Source organism: Tiliqua scincoides, chromosome 1 (genome assembly GCF_035046505.1).
Source record: "Tiliqua scincoides isolate rTilSci1 chromosome 1, rTilSci1.hap2, whole genome shotgun sequence".
In the NCBI taxonomy this organism is placed as follows: Eukaryota; Metazoa; Chordata; class Lepidosauria; order Squamata; family Scincidae; genus Tiliqua; species Tiliqua scincoides.
The window spans coordinates 25080964-25100670 of NC_089821.1; the positions used below are offsets into that span (position 1 = coordinate 25080964).

The 19707-nt window shown below is 45.3% G+C and overlaps 2 protein-coding genes across 5 annotated transcripts in view; one reads left to right on the plus strand and one right to left on the minus strand.

The window, feature by feature from the left end:
* Positions 1–6419, minus strand: part of LARGE2 (LARGE xylosyl- and glucuronyltransferase 2) — a 52803-nt gene extending 46384 nt beyond the window's left edge. For 2 of the 3 annotated variants that reach the window (XM_066634708.1, XM_066634703.1), the window contains exon 1: positions 6347–6419. The gene's annotated coding sequence lies outside the window, so the exon portion shown is untranslated. Of the gene's footprint in view, positions 1–1840; positions 1926–6346 lie in introns of those variants that run through there. The other variant, XM_066634706.1, reaches the window with a different exon arrangement.
* Positions 6420–6534: 115 nt separating this feature from the next.
* Positions 6535–19216, plus strand: PEX16 (peroxisomal biogenesis factor 16). 2 transcript variants are annotated; one of them, XM_066631981.1, is made up of 11 exons: positions 6538–6765; positions 8313–8348; positions 9080–9156; positions 11692–11825; positions 13350–13450; positions 14482–14562; positions 14775–14927; positions 15228–15300; positions 15797–15916; positions 16120–16184; positions 17114–19216. In XM_066631981.1, exons 1-11 carry the CDS (start codon positions 6621–6623, stop codon positions 17170–17172), a joined length of 1044 nt encoding a protein of 347 aa, XP_066488078.1. In that variant the 5' UTR covers positions 6538–6620; the 3' UTR covers positions 17173–19216. The 2 variants fall into 2 exon arrangements, with proteins under 2 accessions (XP_066488085.1, XP_066488078.1); XM_066631988.1 differs by lacking the exon at positions 14482–14562 and having other exon boundaries at positions 6535–6765.
* The last annotated feature ends 491 nt before the right edge of the window (positions 19217–19707 follow it).

A 19707-nucleotide genomic window follows, 5' to 3' on the forward strand; every position in this document is an offset into this window, starting at 1 on the left:
TCAGCATTGCTGTAGCACTGAAAGACAATGCCCTCCTAAGCTTTATCATACAAAAGGCAGAGTTGACAGGTGGTTGGGCAGATGTGTGCACTATTTTCCCAACAACCCCCATTCCCATTATAATCTAGTCTTTTTTACTGCCACTGGGCCCAGTGACATCTGGCAAGTGTCAACATAAGCAGTAATAAGGCATCCAGCACAAAGAATATAACTAACCAAGCAACCAGGCAAACTTTCCCTTTGCCCCAAGAAGGCACCCTCTAAGGAAAATGAAAGGGAGTTTAAACTATTTGTGACACTTTTACTGATGTTTTTGAGTCTCTGCTGCAATTGACAAAGGGTGGGATCAAATCACCATGACAATAAGCAGGATGCAGAGACATTCTCACTAGACAATGCCAAATGCCCAACTCTTCTTTCACAAGCTGTTCAGCCACAGCAGATGGGACTGATTCACACCAAGACTGCTGAAGCTGTAAGCATCAACTAAAAGAGAATGTGTTCTCCTGATTCCTACCATACAGTAATTAGCAAGAGCATAAGAACCTGCATCTGCTCAGGGATGACTCATCCACTTTGGACAAGGTGTCTTAGCTCTCCACTTGTAAACTGGGAGTAACAGGCTACTCGAAGGGTTGTCCAACTCTAATAGAATAAAATAGCTATTTTCTGCCAATGCCATGGTTAAATTCTGCAAAAAGCATGCTGATGGCAACATGGTGGTGCCAGATTGTGCTGGGGTCTTAAGCAAGCTATGCGGGAGAGCTCCTTATGCATACTGAAAGAATTCATATGTTTGGGCACACCTCTATGATCAGGCTCTCAAAGTCTTTAACTTCCCTCCCCCAAACTCCACCCTTACCTCCCTGCTTTTCTGCCAAGCTCAGAAATAGACAGGCAGGCTCTCCTTCCCAATATCTTCTGTGTGGAGGGGGTCAGGAAACAACCTCTTTTGCTTTTGGTCAGGGTGCGGGAAATGAGTAAGAGCCCTCTGGACACAGAGCAGCCAAGAAGAGTAAGTGTGATTGGCAGGGAAAGCAGGAACATGAGTTTAGTTCAGAGCCTGCACTAAACTCATGCACTTTCTGCTTCCCCTACCTTTGGCCTTCTTGGCATCAATGTTACGCTGCTCTGCTGAGCACATTACTCTTCCCTTGCCGGCTACAGGGGGAAACTGGGTGGGCACTCAGAAACACATGGGTCCATGGCCAGTGCTTGACCTGTCTGACCTCCAACACCACCCATAGATGGCAACCTAACAGACTATGAGGGCAATGAACACAGATGGTGGTTCTTTATATTAAGTTACGACCACAACCATATTTTATTAAGCCATATTACCATGTTATGACTGTAACTATATTATATTAAGTTATGACTGCAACCTCTATGTTATTATGATTAACAGGTTCAACAATAAATTTGATTTATAGAATAACATTCTGAAGCTCATTGAACACTCATTATTGTACCATTAACTCTCACAGTGAAGAACCTATTTACTTTTTGAGTTCTCGGGGGGGGGGGGGGTTTAGTGTTACTTTTGTCCTACTGTTTTATTGTCTTGATTTTAATTGTTTTAACTGCAAATTGTATTACATTGTTCAGAAAGTTTCTGAGAGCAGAAAAGCAGCACAGAAGTTAAACACAAACATATTTCATCAGTTTTCTAAAGGAGGCTTTAACCCAGAAAGTTCATGCTACAATAAATGAGAAAAAACTCAATCCTATCCATGACTACTAAGAAATAAATGACAGTATAATTTTGCACTAGCACGAGGGAGACCATAAAGTCATAAAGCTAACCTTATGTCAGTTACCATCTTTCAGCCATACCTACCTCACAGGGCTGTTATAGGGATAAAATTTGGAACAGGGAGGAATGCACTGTGATCCCTTTAGAACAGTGTTTCTCAAACTGTGGGTTGGGACCCACGATGTGGGTCACAAGCCAATTTCAGGTGGGTCCCCATTTATTTCAATATTTTATTTTTAATATGCTGCCATGGTATGTGACTGTATTTGGGGAAATGTGACAGATCTTTACTTTGAACAGGCTACTATGTATATGCTTTAAATAATGTGGGTAGGATTATAGCCTAGGACTGTTAAAAATGTTCCTCCTTGATTATGTCACTTTGGGTTATGACATCACTTCCAGTGGGTCTTGACATATTCTCATTCAAAAAAGTGTGTCCAGGTGCTAAAAGTGTGAGAAGAACCACTGCTTTAGAGGAAAGAGAGGGAGGGATGTGTTTTAATCCTAAAGTGTGTTTAGGATTACAACCAGTTCTATTCAATTAAATATTAAGTCACTAGCCTCAGGGGTGCTAAACTGTTCATGAGATCAGGTCACTGAACTTTAAGGTTCCATAAACAACTTTGCTTTTTTCTATTAGTCAGTCTCATCAACTTCACACACTTTAATTACCCCACCTTTGCCTATTACTGTTGAAGGAGTATTTTAGTCATGGTTGGTAGACTCTGAACTCTCATTTTTTCTGGTTTGGGAATAATGCAGCCTGCAATTTCCAGTTATTGGAAAGCAGGAAAAATGAAATGATGATGATGATGATGATGATGATGATGATGATTTAAGATTATAATAGATTTATTATTCTGTTTTATATATATATATATATATTATATATATATATATATATATATATAATTAAATAGATATTATTTAAGATTATTAAGATTATAATAAGATTATTATTTAAGATTATTAATATTAATATTATTATTTAATTGTTTTTAAGTGTTTTGTATTTTTAATGTTTATTTGTATCCTTGTTTGGTTATATTTTAACTTGATTGTTAGCCAGCTTGGGTGCCCTTCAGGGAGAAAGACGGAATACAAATCTAATAAATATTGATTAAAACATGTGCAGAGGATTTAAAGGGGGTGGTGCTAAATGATATTTAGGATTCTTCTACTGATGGCTCCTGAAGCAACTTGAAGATATTTCTTCACCAAAGTAATGCATTTCTTTTCCACTAGGGAGAATGGAGAGTCTCCTCTTCACTTGGCAGGACATGTATCTACCCAAATTCAAATTTGTAATGAACCAGACTCTGCTTTGGCTCGGTCATGTCATGAGAATGGATGGATGATGGTCAGATCCCAAAGGATCTCCTCTATGGAGAACTTGTGCAGGGAAAGCACCCTACAGGTAGACCACAGCTGCGATACAAGGACATCTGCAAGAGGGATCTGAAGGCCTTAGGAGTGGACCTCAACAGGGGGGAAACCCTGGCCTCTGAGCGGCCCGCTTGGAGGCAGGCTGTGCAGCATGGCCTTTCCCAGTTTGAAGAGACACTTGGCCAACAGTCTGAGGCTAAGAGGCAAAGAAGAAAGGCCCATAGCCAGGGAGACAGACCAGGGACAGACTGCACTTGCTCCCAGTGTGGAAGGGATTGTCACTCCCGAATCGGCCTTTTCAGCCACACTAGACGCTGTTCCAGAACCACCTTTCAGAGCGCGATACCAGAGTCTTTCAAGACTGAAGGTTGCCAACAACAATGAATCAGAAAGCTTCCTGGGTATGCCATTTCCTCTCAGACTCATGGGGCAATTTAGAACAAGACTGACTGTGCAATCCTGTATTATATTAAAATAAAATCCTGGTGTATGTAATGAAGCTTACTCTCAAGTAAGCATGCACAGGATCACAGCATGATATTCAGCTGTGGAATATATGCAGATGAGTTTCTCCAAGCATATGAAGAGCATATATCTTCATCCTTGATTAACTGTTAACTCTTACTTTACTCAAACACTGATGAGAGGAGGCTAATTTTTTAACCAACTTTGCACTCTGACACATCTTTTTTTAAAAATTAACCACTGATGGTAAGAATAAAGAACAAAATTGCAATCTGATCCTAAACACGTTTAGGATCAGTTTGCACGGTTTGTAAGGGTATAAATCTGTCTCCAAGTATTGCATATATTTAGGACTGGAGACCCAGGCATCGAATATAAAGCAGGAGATTATTCCCCAGGCAGTCGCAGATGTACTACTCAACTTGGAAGGACCACAGTCAGCCAGTCTGTTACTAGCAACAGAACTCTGCTGCTGCTGCTAGAGTGATGGCAATTATTAACACTGCTCATTTAACACAGGGCACCACCAAACTGTGTGCTTGGCATGGTATAATAAGAGTTAAAAAGCAAGGCAGGGATTTTTTTACTCCTTTTTTATTGCCCATGCAAAAAAAAAAAAAAAAAAAGATAAGAGGCTTCCTCCAGGTCATACCCATAGCAGAGGAAGGCCTCTTCCTTTGCACAGGGTGACCAGATACAAAAGGGGGGACGGGACAGAGCGCCTATACCTTTAACCATTGTATAGAAGAGGGAATTTTTGGCAGGTGCAGGTCAACATGGAAAGGTTTAAAATGCTGTACCTGCCAAAATTCCCTCTGTCTTCCACTGCTTCTGGTTACCCTTGATGGGAAAATTACCCCAGAACAGATGGGCTCCTGAGAAAGGCAGAATGACAAAAACTGCACTGAGTACAATGTAGCAGATGTTGCCTATCTTGTACTTGGATATATATATTTCTTCTATAGCAAAATGTGAATTTTCTTATCAACAACACAATGCATTTTCCCACTGGTTTGGGTGACCAGATACAAGGGCGGGACAGAATGCCTAAGCCTTTAAGCATTGTATAGAAGAAGAGGGGGTTTTGGCAAGTGCAGTTCAACACAGAAGGGTTTAAAGCAGTGGTTCCAAAACTGTTGGTCAGGATCCAGTGATGGGTTCTGACCTGATTTTTGATGGGTCCCCAAAGGGTGATGGAAGCATCAATTAACTAATTGTCTCAAGCCCTGAAGCTATTCAAAACCCAGGTACTGTAGCTCAGTAGTTCTCAAACTTTCTGGGACCCACTTTTTAGAATGGGTCTTTGTTAGTGGAACCCACAATGGAACCCACTAGAAGTGATGTTATGGCCAGAAGAGACATCATCAAATAGGAAAATTTAACACCCCCATACAACAAAATTGAATTAAATAAGTACGGGTACAGTCCTAACCAGGTCTACTCAGACATAAATCCTATTTTGTTCAATGGGGCTTACTGTCAGGAAAGTGTGGTTATGACGGCAGCCTAAGTAACTGAAGTATATAATAAGTATAATTTTTAAAAAATATTAAAATAAAGAAGAATCCTCCTAAGCAGTTGCTGATCTGTTAAAAAAAAATTCCCTGAGCATCCCAAAGGCTGCAATCGTGTCCACACTTACCCAGGTATACACCCCATTGACTATCATTGTTAAAAATATTTATATATTGTAGCCTGTCAAAAGTACAGATCTGTAACATTTCCCCAAATGAAGTCACACTCCATGGCAGCAACAAGTCTAATATATTAAAAAATAAAATACACATTGAAATGAATGGGACCCACCTGAAATTGGTCTGCAACCCATCTAGTGGGTCCTGACCCACAGTTTGAGAAACACTGCCAACTCACAAAGATATCACAGTGCACAAGAATACCATTCTGCTGAAAAGTAGTTTCACAGCTGCTTTAACTACTTTTCCATAGTCTTTAAAAATGTCTGTGTCATTTAATCTATGACTAAATGTCTTTTAGTCTATGACTAGTGACTTTCAGTTTTGTTTGGCTATTCAGAGATACTATGGTAGCAGGAAAGTCTTTTTGCTTTCTTTTCATGGCATAATCTGTTAAAAAGATGCACATCACAGACTTTGTTGCAGCAAAGCTGCTAATTGCCCTGCAAAAGAGCTCAGCTCCTGCAGTTTGCAAGCATATGTAAACAGAGGGAGACAAATGTTTGAGGATCTTTTGGGGGGCTATTATTTATAAATGAAATATTATGTCTTTCTAGATCTCCTTTTCTTAAAGTCTGGTAAACCTAGGTGGGTCCCAATAGAGCTTCACTTAAAAAAGTGGGTCCTGATGCCAGTAAGTTTGAGAATCACTGGTTTAAAGAGGTGCACCTGCCAACATTCCCTCTTTTTCTATACAATGGTTCAAGGTGCAGGCACTCTGTCCCCCTCTGTGTCAGGCAACCCTACCCTTGCACAAGCCTCTCTACCTCTGACACCTCCCTGTTGAGCCACTGCTGCACCCAGAGGGCTCCCATGTGGGTGGCTCTGCTGTCAGCCACCCACCTGATGCTGCTGCAGCTGCCCCTGTCCAGGCAAGGAGCAACAAGCCTACCAGGGAGCCTCCTCCCTCCCCAGCAGCACCCAGGAGCACCCCTAAGAGGATGCCCCCTCCTCAGCAGCACCCCTGGAGAGGACGCTCTTCTCCCTCCCCCCGGCAAGCAACCAGCCAAACACACCCACTTCTCCTCCACCACATACTCACGCCTCTCTCAGCCCTTTAAAGGCACCTCCTCTACCCTTCCCATCGGGTTGCTCTGCGCTCGACACACTCTCTCTTGCTCTTCCCTCGGCGCTCGATTTCTTTAGCCTCCGAGGCGTCCTCCTTGACGGAGCGATGGGCGCAGGCGCGGAGAGAGGGAGAGGAGAGCGAGGTAAGAGGGGGTGTGGCCAAGAGCGCAGCCCGAACCGGAAGCGCGCGTACGCTGTACTCACAGAGGCTTTTGCGGTGCGGGCAGTACGTAAAGTGCGTGGCAGTCATGGCCGCCTGCTCGGAGCGGGGAGGGCCGGTGGTGGGGAGGCTGCGGCACCTGTGCCTCCGCTATCAGGAGTACGTCAAGCGGCACCCGGCCGCCACTGCCCAGCTGGAGAGCACCGTGCGAGGCCTTTCCTACCTGCTGCCAGGTAGGGGTGGAGGGAGGGGCAAGAGCCATGAGCACAACCAGAGCCCAGGTCAACCAGGCGGGTAGACCTGGGCTCCCAGCTGAGCTGTGGCTTGCTGACTAGGTAGACCTGGGCTCCCTCCCACACTTGGAGCCCAGGTCTACCTGCCAGGTAGACCTGGGCTCCCAGCCATGCTTGGGCTGCTCCCCACCTTGGGGGGGGGCACACACCCATGGCCTCCCTGGACCTACCCCTCTATGCGGGTGCTGAGCATGCAGTGGAGCCCTGCCAGGGCAGCCCCATGGAAGTAGTAGTGGTGTTGTGTTGAACTGGGTCCCTCCTCCTCCCTTTGGTTTGGGGGCAGAGGTGTCACTAGGGTGGGGTCTGAGGGGCACCTGCCCCTGGAGCTATGCCTGGGGGAGCCAGGGGTGGAGCCCATGTTTGTGTGGGGGGAGGCGTGAGCACTACCTGAGCTCCACTGGGCTTCCCATTGAACTTTGGCTCAAGGTTTGCTGGGCAAGTAGACCTGTGCTCCCCCCCCGGACTTGCAGCCCAGATCTACCTGCTGGGAAGACCTGGTTTCCCGACTCTGCCCTCAGGAGCTGCCTCTTCTGGGCAGGTAGGCCTGGGCTCCCGGTTGAACTGGCCTTCATGGTTGAAGGTTACTGGGCAGGTAGACCTAGGCTCCCACCTGGACTTGGAGCTCAGATCTACCTGCCAGGAAGACCTGGGCACCCTTTCCAACTCTGCTCTCTTTCTTGCTAGCACCTTCCTGCTAGCGCCACGGTTTGGGGGGACATGCACCCATGGCCCCCCCTTAGGTCCGTCCCTGGGGGGAGTGGGACAACTTGCAAGGCAGTCACTTCTGGGTTCTCCCGGAGGAAGAGGTGCTGGTGGCTTCACACGCTTCCATTCTTCTCCTGTTGAGGCTCTCCATTGGAGAGCACAGAGCACTAGCACCTACTCTTTTGGGGACAACCTAGAAGTGACATCACAATGACATGTGACATCACTGCCCCAGAAGTTGGGGCTTCTCATAACCCTGTCTCTGGCTTCCAAGCAGAGGCATAACTAGGAGATCTGCGTTTTATTTGCCTTTTGCTTGAGTTTTAGGATGCCACTCACAACACCAGTAAAAGTGTTAAAAATATCCCAATTTTCTGCTTGGCACTATATATTGGACACAGGAAACTGTGTTCAGGTTACCTTCTGTGTTGGGTCTTTTCCAAATTTTTTACTGACGTTCCCTCAGGTAATTGGAATTGGTAATTGGAAAATGTAATGTTGCTTTCTTAAAAGGTGATAACAAAAAGACCCAATTGATGATAAAGCGCCTATCAGTAGCCTATAAGAAACTGGCCTAATCTCTTTTTTTTTTCTAATAAGAGAGAGAGCTGAATGTATGAGAAGGGTTCTGTGGATGTTAATCTCTGGGTTGGTTAAGCAACCTGTCAGCTTGTTTGTGTAAGAGTTGCTTCAAAGGCTTTTTGCCTTCAGAAGAACTGCTTGGACTGTTTTCAAGAGAGTATACAATTGTGGCTCATCTCTTACCTATATTTACTTTCCAGGTCGGTTTTCTGATTCGCATGAACTGTCAGAGCTTGGTAAGTAGCACAGAAGAATCAATTTTCTGTATAGCCCACCCTACTTACTGAAGCCAAAGGGTATAGAAAAATCAGAGTGCAGGGCTGGCACAAGATCTCCTGGTGCCTAAGGTGGGGTGCTAAATATTCCCCCAGTCTTGCCTGGTAATGTGCCAGCCTTTGCTCCTCCAGCTCCCTGGATTGGAAGAGGAAGTGTAGAAGAGAGAAGAGTGGAGGGCTAAAGTGTGACTTCAGCCCACCATTCATCTCCATGCATTTTCCTTCTGTTCTGTTCCCCATTCCTTTTCCAATCCAGGGAGGGGGTGAAGCAGTGATGGCAAGTGGGCAGATGGAGGAGACCACTCCTTGCCTCAAGTTACTGCCTCTGAGTCCCATGGATAGCAGAACCTCATGGCCCTTGTAGCGTACAGCCATTTTGAAACGGTGCAAGTGGTGATCAAATTGAGAGTACCAACTGATACAACATGTTGAGGAAACTGGACAAGGTTTCCATTTCTGTAGACTGGATTGGGGGGTGTGAGGAACAGCTAAGGGAGTTGCCTGCTAATATATTAATGACAAAGTCAGATAATTGAGAAGACTTGCAGGGAGATGGTAGTGATGACTTATCTTAATGTGATATAGTCTCTGAAGGAGTCCAGCTCCTAATACGATCACAATGTTTTGTCTTGATTATAAACAGAAGGGTTTTTCTGCGTGCTTCCCACACCTGCCCTGTTCTTCTTTTTCAGTGTACTCTGCTTCCAGTTTGCTGGTGCTGCTAAATGACTGGATCCTTCGAAAGGAGCTGCAGCATTCCCTTCCTGTGGTAAGGATCTTTATGTGGGGGTGGGGGATACACAATCTGGGAGGGAATCTAAATGAGACAGAGGTTCTTTTGGTTGTGTGGCTGCTCCAAGAATAGCTGTTCAGCCTTTTCTGGGCAAGGTTGCACTTCCCCATTGCGTGTGTGCTCCTGGATGTGCAAGTGGTAGTTATGACCACAAGGGCAGGAAGTCTGGCTCAGTTGGTAGAGCTGCTGCCTTGTATGCCTGAAGATCTGAGGTTGCCAGTTCGAAACAACCGGAAGTACCCGAGAACTGACCACACGCTGATATACTGATGAGCTGACCCTCGGTGGCAGAGAGGAGTTGCCGTCAAGTGGAGCATGGGAGGCGAAGGGCCAGAGAGAGGCCAGACCGGGAAGGAATCCAACTGGAAGGAGGAGTTCTATGAAAGACTAGAACTATTCAATTGTAAAAATCCCTACGGGGGTTTAGAACAACCTGCCTATATGAACCTATCTGCCTGCTTTGATCCTTGGATAAGGCACTGTTGTATGTCCCTCCTCCACCTGATGAGTGGTTGGTGAGCTCAAGAATGGGCTGTTCCCAAGGTATGACTTTCCATACTGTGAAAGTGCCACCACTGAGAAGTCTGGCTCACCCTTCCTCAATAATCTTCGGGACCAGTTGAATAACTTCTTGTTTAGGTGCTTTACTATAGTTTTGAGTTGTGATTTTATTCACTCCCTGTTTTAATTGTCAGTGTTGGTGTTTTTTGCTCTTTTATTTTTTATTGTCAAAATGGGTTTGTGTAGAGTATGTTTTTAATGGAAATTGTTAGCTGTTTCGGGTGTTCTGTTGTGAAGATGAAAGATGGGTTAGACCAGGGGTGCTCAATAGGTGGATCGCGACCTACCGGTAGATCGCAAGGCAAAATGAGTAGATCGCGGAGTGCCCCCCCTTCAGGTGCCTCTGGGAGGAAACGCCGGGAGTAAGGCCCATTGTACTCAATGGGGCTTACTCCCAGGTAAGTGTGGCTAGGATTGCAGCCTCACAGCCTAATCCTAGGCATGTCTACTCAGGAGTAAGTCCTGTTATACTCAGTGGGGCTCAAGGTACACCAACATACATTGTACACATAAATGTTATATGTTATGATGGCGCGAACACTGTAAAAAAAACTCTGATAGATCTCCGGGCCTTGCTGGGTTTCAAAGTAGCTCTCGAGCCAAAAAAGTGTGAGCACCCCTGGGTTAGACTTTTATAAACCAACAGTCTGCATTTCCCCTGCTTGGGGGTCAGAACTTGGCTCTTGCATTCCAGTCTTTTAAATGCATGCGAGAGAGCAGCCCTGCAGTTACAGTCTGATGGACACAGCTTCTGGTTTTGCTATCTTGTTAAAGCTCATGTGTTTCCCTGCCCTTCTTTGCCTTGCAACTTGGAGCATGGGAAATAGAAAATAGCTCTTTGGTTGACTGATGCAAATTGCAGTGGCTTCTAAGAATTAATTTGGCTTAAAAAAGTTTTTTTGGCTTTTTAAAAAATGCTGACAAACATAATTTGAAGGATCATTTGTCAAAAATGAGAAGGAACTGGGTCAAAGCCGCTGCAATCGAGTGCCTCCCCCCCCCGGGAGAACCCGGAAGTGGCATCACGTGACTGCCCTAGATGCCGAGACAGTGCGTTACACCTGGTCAAACCAGATGGTACAATGCAACGGAACAACTTATGCTGCTGCTGCTGCTGCTGCTGCTGCTGCTGCTGATTATTATTATTATTATTATTATTATTATTATTATTATTATTATTAACAGTATTTATATACCGCTTTCAACTAAAAGTTCACAAAGCAGTTTACAGAGAAAAATCAAATAACTAAATGGCTCCCTGCCCCAAAAGGGCTCACAATCTAAAAAGATGCAAATGAATACTAGCAGACAGCCACTAGAACAGACACTGCTGGGGTGAGGTGGGCCAGTTACTCTCCCCCTGCTAAAAAAAGGAGCACCCACTTGAAAAAGCGCCTCTTACCCAATTAGCAGGGGTTAAGTAAATCTATGCAATTTGCAGAACTGCATTAACAGTAATTATCTGAATGCAGAGCTTTTCATTCTCACTTTACTGCTCTAACAGTACTGCCTTCTGCTGTCATAAGAAATGTATTGCTGGATCAGCTTAAATAGCTATCTAGTTCAACACTGTAAATCCTTCAGTGAACAGCTAAGGGAATGATGGGGACGGCCCTTTTCCATTACTTATCCCCCTTCCCCTACCAGCATAAATTCCAATATTTAAGGTACTGAATAAAACTTTTTGTGTGGTAAGAGAGCTGGTGATTTGATAACCTCTTTGCCGTCAGATATAGATTTCTGTTGCTGTCCGATTGCATGAAACTAAATGGGTCTAACAAATCTAGAGTATTTAATGCTGGAACACCCACTTGAATGCCAGCCAATTCATTATTACTCTCCACCCCCAGCAGAACTTTCTGGATATTGTTTGAGATAGGAATCTGTGCTATAAAATGAAGCCAGCCAGATCATGTCTCCTCACACACTTGCCTGCCTCTTGCTTTGCAGTCACTTCCCCAGCAGAAACTGCTAACATGGCTGAGTGTCCTCGAATGTCTGGAGGTCTTTGCCGAGATGGGGGTTGCGAAGGTGTGGGGTGAGACTGGCCGGTGGGCCATCATTGTCCTCATCCAGCTAACCAAGTGAGTGTTAAATGGGGCGGAGGGGATGTTGTCTGACATAAATAAATCCAAAGAGCATGTAAGAACTTGTTGGGAAAGGAACTCCCTGGGCCTCTTGGTGCAAAACTTCATAGAGCTATGATGCCACAATGCTCTGGGTCAGTGTTTCTTAAACTGTGGGTTTGGACCTGCTTGGTGGTTATGAACTGACTTCTGGTGAGTCCCACAGAGCATCCAATGAAAACATGAATGATCAGGCAGCTAACTGCTTCAAGCCCTGAGGCTAGTCAAAAATCAGATAGCTGCTAGCTGCCCTACAAAGAGCTGAGTTCTTGCAGTTTTCAGGCTTGTGTATAAATATAGGGAGATAAATGTTTAAGCACCTTTTTTATGGTGTGTTTTTATCCAAATCCATCCATAACAGGTAGTGGGGGCAGTTGAAGGCTGGGTCATATAACTAAGCCCTGAGGCTAATTCATTTGTGCTATCACATTAAGAGAAATGGATTGTGTTTTTTGCAAAAAACTAAAATATTACTTGTAAATAAATAAAATATGTCTTTCTAGATCACCTTTCCTTAGTCTCATAAAGCTAGATAGGTCCTGATGTAGTGTCATTTTAAAAAAGTGCATCCCAGTGCTAAAAAGTTTGAAAACCACTGTTCCGGGTTATGAGAACATGGGCGTTGCCTTGTCTTCTGTTGTTCTTTCCATTTGTGATGCTTACAGGATTAGGTGTTCATACTTGGGCAGCACCCCATTCCAACTGGGCCTGTTCAAGGAACTGTAAGCTTCACAGGTGCTTGGACATTTCTCCAGCCTTCCCCAGTGGCTATGGTCCAGCCCTGTTCCTCACCCAAGCCGGCTGTTTCACTGTTCTCTCCCTCCTCACTTCTCCTTCAGTGGTTGTAGCTGGAAATTCTGGCACCCAGTTCCCAGGCAGGAATCTCACAATTGGTGCCACCTGGGGCATTCTGGGAAGCCAGGTGCTTCCTAGGAGCCCCTTTGGCTCTAGTGTGGGGTGGGTTCAGAAGCAGCTGCTGCTCAAGGGAGGACGGCAGATGAGGTGGCAGACCTGAAGCATGTAGGTATGGTTGTGACCAATTAAATATGAAGAAGGTTGACTGACCACCTTGTATACTTATGCCTGTTTTTTAAATCCAGAATAGATCTAAAGATGCTGCTCAGAATCAATTCCCACATAGCCTTAGTTCTGTTGACAAGACCCACTTGCTTTCAGCCTGTGCTCAGGGTATTGCGTGTCACTCGTCTTAGCAGCTTGCAAACTCACAGCCACTGCTCAAATTTTTGAAGTGCAAAAGCATGGTATGTGCACATGGCAAAACTCTTACAGAACCACTTAACCATGATAAGCCCATTTTTTGCCTGGTTTGAAAATGAGCCATTTCCAAGCAGCATCATGACTGCATGAATTCGTGAATTGTCTACCAGTGCAAAGCACCATCGTGTGTATTTGTAGTCTCTTGGCCTACAGTTCCAGGGTATGCCTGATGCTCACAGTCTATGGCTTGGCTCTAACCCACAGGGCCATCTTGCGCCTCCTGCTGTTGCTCTGGTACAAAACTGGCATCCAGACATCACCTCCCATTGTGCCACTAGACAGGAGGCAGTCATTGCTGCAGAAAGGTGAGTCGAGAGTCTTGTGAGCAGCAGCCTCTTTGGCTTAGTAATAGGGAATGGAAGGTAGTTTTGGTGGCGGTTCAGCTGAACAATTTTCATATCTACTAGCTTGGGGAAAGAAAACAACCCCTCTTGACCACTGTGTGTAACAGGAAATGCTCATGTTTTTCCTTGCCTTGCTTCATGCTAACATTCACTTCTAGTGAGTCTCTGTGTGCACAGGTATTGCTGAGCTCAGCCATAAATATGATACCCTCCTGTGAGCTTGCCTAAGGTCTTAATGAATAGGAACAAAGGGCCTAGAAAGAAATTAGAGGACTCTGTAGTGTAGCTTCTTTTCGAGCTGATGGTAGTATTAAACCCCTCAGTTTGTGCTGAATGCAGGACTATTAGAGCAGACCAATAGAATCGCAGCTGAGACAGATCACACCCCTAAAACAGAACCACTGTGCTCCGAAAAGAAACACAGAAATCTTTGCATGCCTGAGCTACAATTTCGTGAACTGGATGTCTGTGTTCTATCTTCTTTGTGCTGTCTAGTGTGGGCCCAAAATGGAAGGGGACTCCTGCTGAACATGCCTACCTTAGAGGAGTATAAAATACAGATGATTATGTAGTTTCCATCCTGTTTGTGCTGTACTTTTTTTAATGTGATGCCACACCAGAAACTGAACACTCCTCTGATTGTAAAGATAGGTGCCTCAGCTGCCAAACCACAAGCTCTGTATCTGTGCCATATGAAGGTCCTTTAGATCCCATTCTGTGAACACAGAGTGGGTGGGACTCACAGTTTTGCTTTGTGTAGGAAGGTCATAGTCGAAAGCTTGAATGATTCATTCTGATGCCTTGTTAGGAACTGTTTGGTGCCAGCAACTTGAAGAGGAACCAGTTTTAAATGGCACTTAAAAAATACCCACTCTTCCCATTCCTGTCAGTTTGCTGTTCTTGGCTAGTGCTTCTACCCTGAGCAAACTAAAAGCTGCATGGAGAATTTCAGTCAATGCTAGCTGTGGTTTTATACACCTGTCTCCTGACAGACATGGAGGGCAACTCTGCGGGGAAGGAACGGATATACGTAGGGAAGCGCTCTAACCGTGTTGTGAGGTCCCTCGATAGCAGTAAGTATCTTTTCACCTATGTTGTACAGGGTGAAACCTGGGCTTCTGTATGTGTTGCCAGGCTGCAAATGGTGTGTGTGTGTGTTAATGCGTGTTAAGCATATTACAGAAACTGGCCACAAATGTTGACATAGAGTGGCAGCAGATGTTCTGTTGATTATTTGTCCAAAATGCAATATTTATTCAAAACCATGCCTTTGTCTTAATTTCAGCCCCGTCCCTGCATTCCAGACATTGGGGAGCACCTCAGCTGCGGGAGGAGGAGGAGAACCGAAGAGCAATGGAGATGGACCAACCTCCAACCTCTTTGAGCACCCAGGAAATGATTGCAGAGTCTGTCTATGTTACCCGTCCCTTGCTCCACTGTATCCTAACCTGGTTTACAGTGGACTTTGCAGTGTATCCTGTATACCACTAGAGAGAGCTCCAGTCTCAGTGTAAAGCATCCTTCATGTTGAGAGGGTTTGACTCCCAGGCATGTGCTAGTTGTCTTTGTTTCAGTCATAGGACTGTAGGATTTGCTCCCATTCACCTCTTTTGTTATTTTGTCTCAATGGTGCTGAGGCTTAGCTACTGTTCCCTGTCTGGGCTCATGGTACTAGACCTTCTCCTGCAGGCTTTGATGGACCTCTTGTGCTTGTTCATTCCTTAACCCTTGTTCCTAGTGATGAGCTTAGGGGTTTGGGGACAGAGATCTTGGAAACCCTGGCTCCTGTCAGGAATCTTGGATATTGCAAGGTCAGTTCGGCAAAAAGTATTTCTTGGTCTTGGCTCCTTTTTTTCATTTCTTACCCATTTTTTGTGACATAATCATCAGTGTTTTGACTCTGTTTACACTTTTTCCCAGATGGAAGGGGAACCAGCTGTCTGGTTCTTCATCTGTCCTCAGTGGGGTGGGACCAAATTGAATTTGAGCCAGGATGCAGCTTTAGAATTTGTTTTCAGGGCAAGAGCTCAGTTTTGGAATGTGCACATAAAAGTTAAAAAGACAGCGCCTTTTGAGCATGTGCAGAATTTCTCAGTGCTGACAAGACTTGCTCCTATCTGCCTGAGATCAGGAGGAAGGGCTTTCAAGCTGTGGAGTATATTCCTCCCAGGCAGCCTTGAGGCCTAGCAGTTTGCATGTTAAATATTATCGATTGGGTAAGGAGTCAAGTTTAATCTCTTAAGGTGCTCAGTGCTCACCAAGGCACGGAAGCTGCCTTTTGTGACTTCCCTGCTCTTTCACCTGCAGCTTGAGTTTACTGAGTGACATAAAGGACCTCAACAAGCGTGAACGTGTGGAGCTGAGACGCCGGACTGTCTTGCTTCTCTACTACTTGCTGAGATCTCCTTTCTATGACAGATACTCTGAGTAAGTCTGTTTCTGTCCCCTGCATGACAAACAACCCTCCCCAATAGGAAACCATATGACTTCTGAATGAGGAGGGTGCCCTGGCCCCTTGGAAGTTGTACCTGGTAAGCACTAATCATGCTGATTAGTTTTGAGGGACCCTTTCCCACTGGGGCAGAAGGCATTGCCGGGGGCTCACATGTCTTTTTTTACTCTTCCTGCAGGGGCAGGATTATCTTTCTACTGCGCCTGTTGGCAGACTATGTTCCCGGAGTTGGCTTAGTCACACGTAAGTAGAGGACTGCTCTGTAGTGGTCTTTCCAAAAGAAAATGATAGAGGCTGAAGCAAGACCCAGAAGAGGCACTTCCATTCGTTGGCGTAGCTGGAGGGGGGTGGAGCACTCGGCCTGGCAGGGAGGTGGGTGAGCAGCCCCTTTCTTAGGAGTCATTTCTTAGGAGCTGGCTCCGTTTTGTCCCCTGCCGGGAATGGCTCCCAAGGGAGGGGCTGCTCACCCATTTCCCGCCAGGCTGAGTGCTCCGCCCCCCTCCAGCTATGCCACCGCTTCCATCAATCTTGGTACACATCTGTGTGTCTGTTCACAGAGCCCTTGATTTTCCATAAGCTTAAGGGTACTCAGGATGTATGGAAAACGGCAGGGCTGGAAAACTTGGGTGCCAAAGCATTTGATGCTGTTATCTACAAATATGAAAAAGTGTCTTCAGATCCTTAGAGGGCCTGGTACCCTAATGGTGGTTTGTAGGAATGTCAGCCAATTCTCTCCTTCTTGGGCAGGAGAAGGCGACTTCTATCCTTAATGCTAAGGTGTTGCTTGCCAATATTATATATATCTCCAGAGGCATGAGAGTTAGCAGTGTTTATAATTTAGCATCCGGAAAATGCTGTGCAAAACATAGACTGTGCAGATTCTTAGGAGTAACAAGACCTGTGCTTCTCCTCCTGCAAAAAGTAATTTTCTGACAGGACAGGGACCCAACTGAGCACTTAGAAACTGAGAAGTGCTGGGGTCTGTGCTGTACTCCAGACAGTGCCTACCTTTAGCCCAATGAAATTGGCCCTTATCCATTGCTCTCCAGGTTCTCATTCTAGCATTCCCAAGCTGCAGTCCCTATGGAGAGTAATTCAGGACAAGTACTTGCCAACATGTCACTTGAAGGACTTCCTTTGTATTCATTCTCCGCACTTTCCTTTCCTTTCAGGACCACTGATGGATTACTTGCCAGCCTGGCAGAAAATTTATTTCTACAACTGGGGTTGATCTGGCCTCAGCTTGGTTGTCGCAGCCAGAGATGACTCAGGCTAAAAACAGAAGCATGTGGTGACAGGATGATTTTATGCAGAGGGAGCCAGCCCTGGGATTTTAAATTGCCCCTCTGTGGCTTATGCTGATATCACAGAGATTCCTACAGAGAGAAGCGAAAGGATTTTAAGTATCTTCTGTGAACTATGAACACTATATTGAAGAAACCTCACAGTTCCAATGCTGTTCCTTCTTCCATTCAAATGCAACTGGTTCCAGAGCTGGTGGTGGGTCCCTTTTTGTATGCATTTCCTATGGCTGCAAGTCAATAAAGCCAGCAGTCGGCAATGCTTTTGGCTAGCTGGTCTAGTGTCTTGAATGTTAGGATGTGAACTACAGGAAGTAAAACTCTCTTGCTTCCTGTCCATGCTGCTGAGCATTCTGGGAACTGTTCAGGCAGATGGATGGAAGAGTCCTGCATGATGAGTGCCAGTACTTTGGTTCTAAAGGGAAAGATGTTGGAGCTCAAATGCACCTGGAAGCGTTTCCTTCCAATCCCTGATGAAGGGGTATGTATTTGGGATTTCTCAGTGAGAAGGGAAAAACATATACTCCAGGTATGTTTTTTCCCCCCTTACTACTCCTCTGTAATCCATGACTGAGGCCAATAATTGAAAAGCAGTTTCAAGGTTCAAATTTAGCCATTACTACTCTCCATGCAAACTCGCTGCCGTTTCTGGCCATGAGACCAATCTTGCCTACCCTTCTCTCTGTCCCAGCCGACACAAGGCATACAAATGTAACAATGATGCCACAGTTGGCAGGGAACTGAGCACCCCTTTGGCTGCTTCAGACAGTAAGGCAAGAATAAGGTAAGGAAAGGGTGCAAAAGAGAGCAACCAAAATGATTACTGGGCTGGGGCACCTCCCTTATGAGGAAAGGCTACAGCGTTTGGGGGTTTTCAGTCTAGAAAAGAGGCGCCTGAGTGGGGATGTGATTAAGACATACAAAATCATGCAGGGGATGGACAGAGTGGATAGAGAGGTGCTCTTTTCCCTCTCACATAACACCAGAACCAGAGGGCATCCACTAAAATTGAGTGTTGGGAGAGTTAGGACAGACAGAAGAAAATATTTCTTTACCCAGCGTGTAATTAGTTTGTGGAACTCTTTGCCACAGTAAGTAGTGATGGCATCTTGCCTGGATGCCTTCAAGAGGGGATTGATTTCTGGAGGAAATTTCTGGAGGAAAAGTTCATTACAGGTTACAAGTCATAGTAGGTATGTGCAAGCTCTTGGTTTTTAGAGGCAGGCTGCCTCTGATTGCCAGATGCAGGGGAAGGCACCAGGCCACAGGTTGTGTCTGTTGTCTCGTGTGCTCCTTGGGGCATTTGGTGGGCCACTGGGAGATATAGGAAGCTGGACTAGATGGGCCTTTGGCCTGATCCAGTGGGGCTGCTCTTATGTTCTAATGCTCCTGGGTGCACTTTTTTCCTTGGTATTGTTCCAGTGGTCCATATGCTGTTCAGCTGGAATCTGGTATACCAGGCTGCTGGTCTGCTTACTTTCCTGCCACTCCCTCAAGAGTTTTGAGTTCCACGGCTTGTAGACACCTTGATAACAGCCAAGTGTGTGCTGTGTGAACTGCCTGCCTGCCAATGAGAAGCTGGCAAGCAGGGCCAAAGTTCTCAGCTAATTGGTTGATGCTTGCCAAATTCATTTCTTTGCAAATAAAACTTAAAGACTAAAACCAATGCCTAGGTATAAAATGCATCTGCATGGTTGCCTGAACTGAGACAGACAAGAACTAATCAAATACTTCACCAGACCCCCTCATTTGTACCACTGCTGATGGCTACCGATTGCTTGTGCTGCCTTCCCATTCAGTTAACCACAGGGTTGCTGAGAGCTGGCGCTGGGCCTGGGGCAAGATGCCTGATTGGGCCCCCTTCCTAAATGTTCCTGCAAACAAGATGTTAATACATTTTTAAAAAAAGATTTTAATTGACAGTTTTAACTTTGCATGAGTGAGATTGAAATTAAATGAAAATATATATCAGAATGGGATAATTTCCTTATTTCGAGTAGTGCTACTGCATTTCCGCTCTTCTACCTCAAAATACTCCTCACTTGCTTTTCTTCTAATATTGCACTGGCATTCAGGGACAGGCTTTCACTATGTGATGATTTTGAAATAAAGCCTAGGTGGGGGGGAAAAAGTCTGATCTTTTTCTTTTTCTTTTCTGTGCTCCAGACTTATATGTGTAGTCCACACTGCTAATTTCATCTTCAGACAATGCCAAAACACACAGAGGTTTGATCCCATGCCATGTATTCTAGAGATACACACTAAAGTAGAGGTAGGGGTGGAGCTTACTATCGGAGCCTAGGAATTCTGTGAACTGAACTGGGTGACCTACTACTGGAACCTAGTAGTTCTGCTCTGAAAGTGCAAGTTTCACTTTTCCATGTTTGAATTGTACTAATTTGGAAGACCTGGGTTGCATTTTCCACTACGGCTTTAATCCACTTTCAGTACACTTCTGTTCTCCC

Bases quoted from the DNA above. Each gene is read 5' to 3' on its own strand.
- PEX16 (XM_066631981.1), top strand. From the start codon at position 6,621: ATGGCCGCCTGCTCGGAGCGGGGAGGGCCGGTGGTGGGGAGGCTGCGG. The intron at 13,451-14,481 runs GTGAGTCGAGAG...GTCTCCTGACAG, and splicing joins GCAGTCATTGCTGCAGAAAG to ACATGGAGGGCAACTCTGCG. The intron at 16,185-17,113 runs GTAAGTAGAGGA...CTTTCCTTTCAG, and splicing joins CGGAGTTGGCTTAGTCACAC to GACCACTGATGGATTACTTG.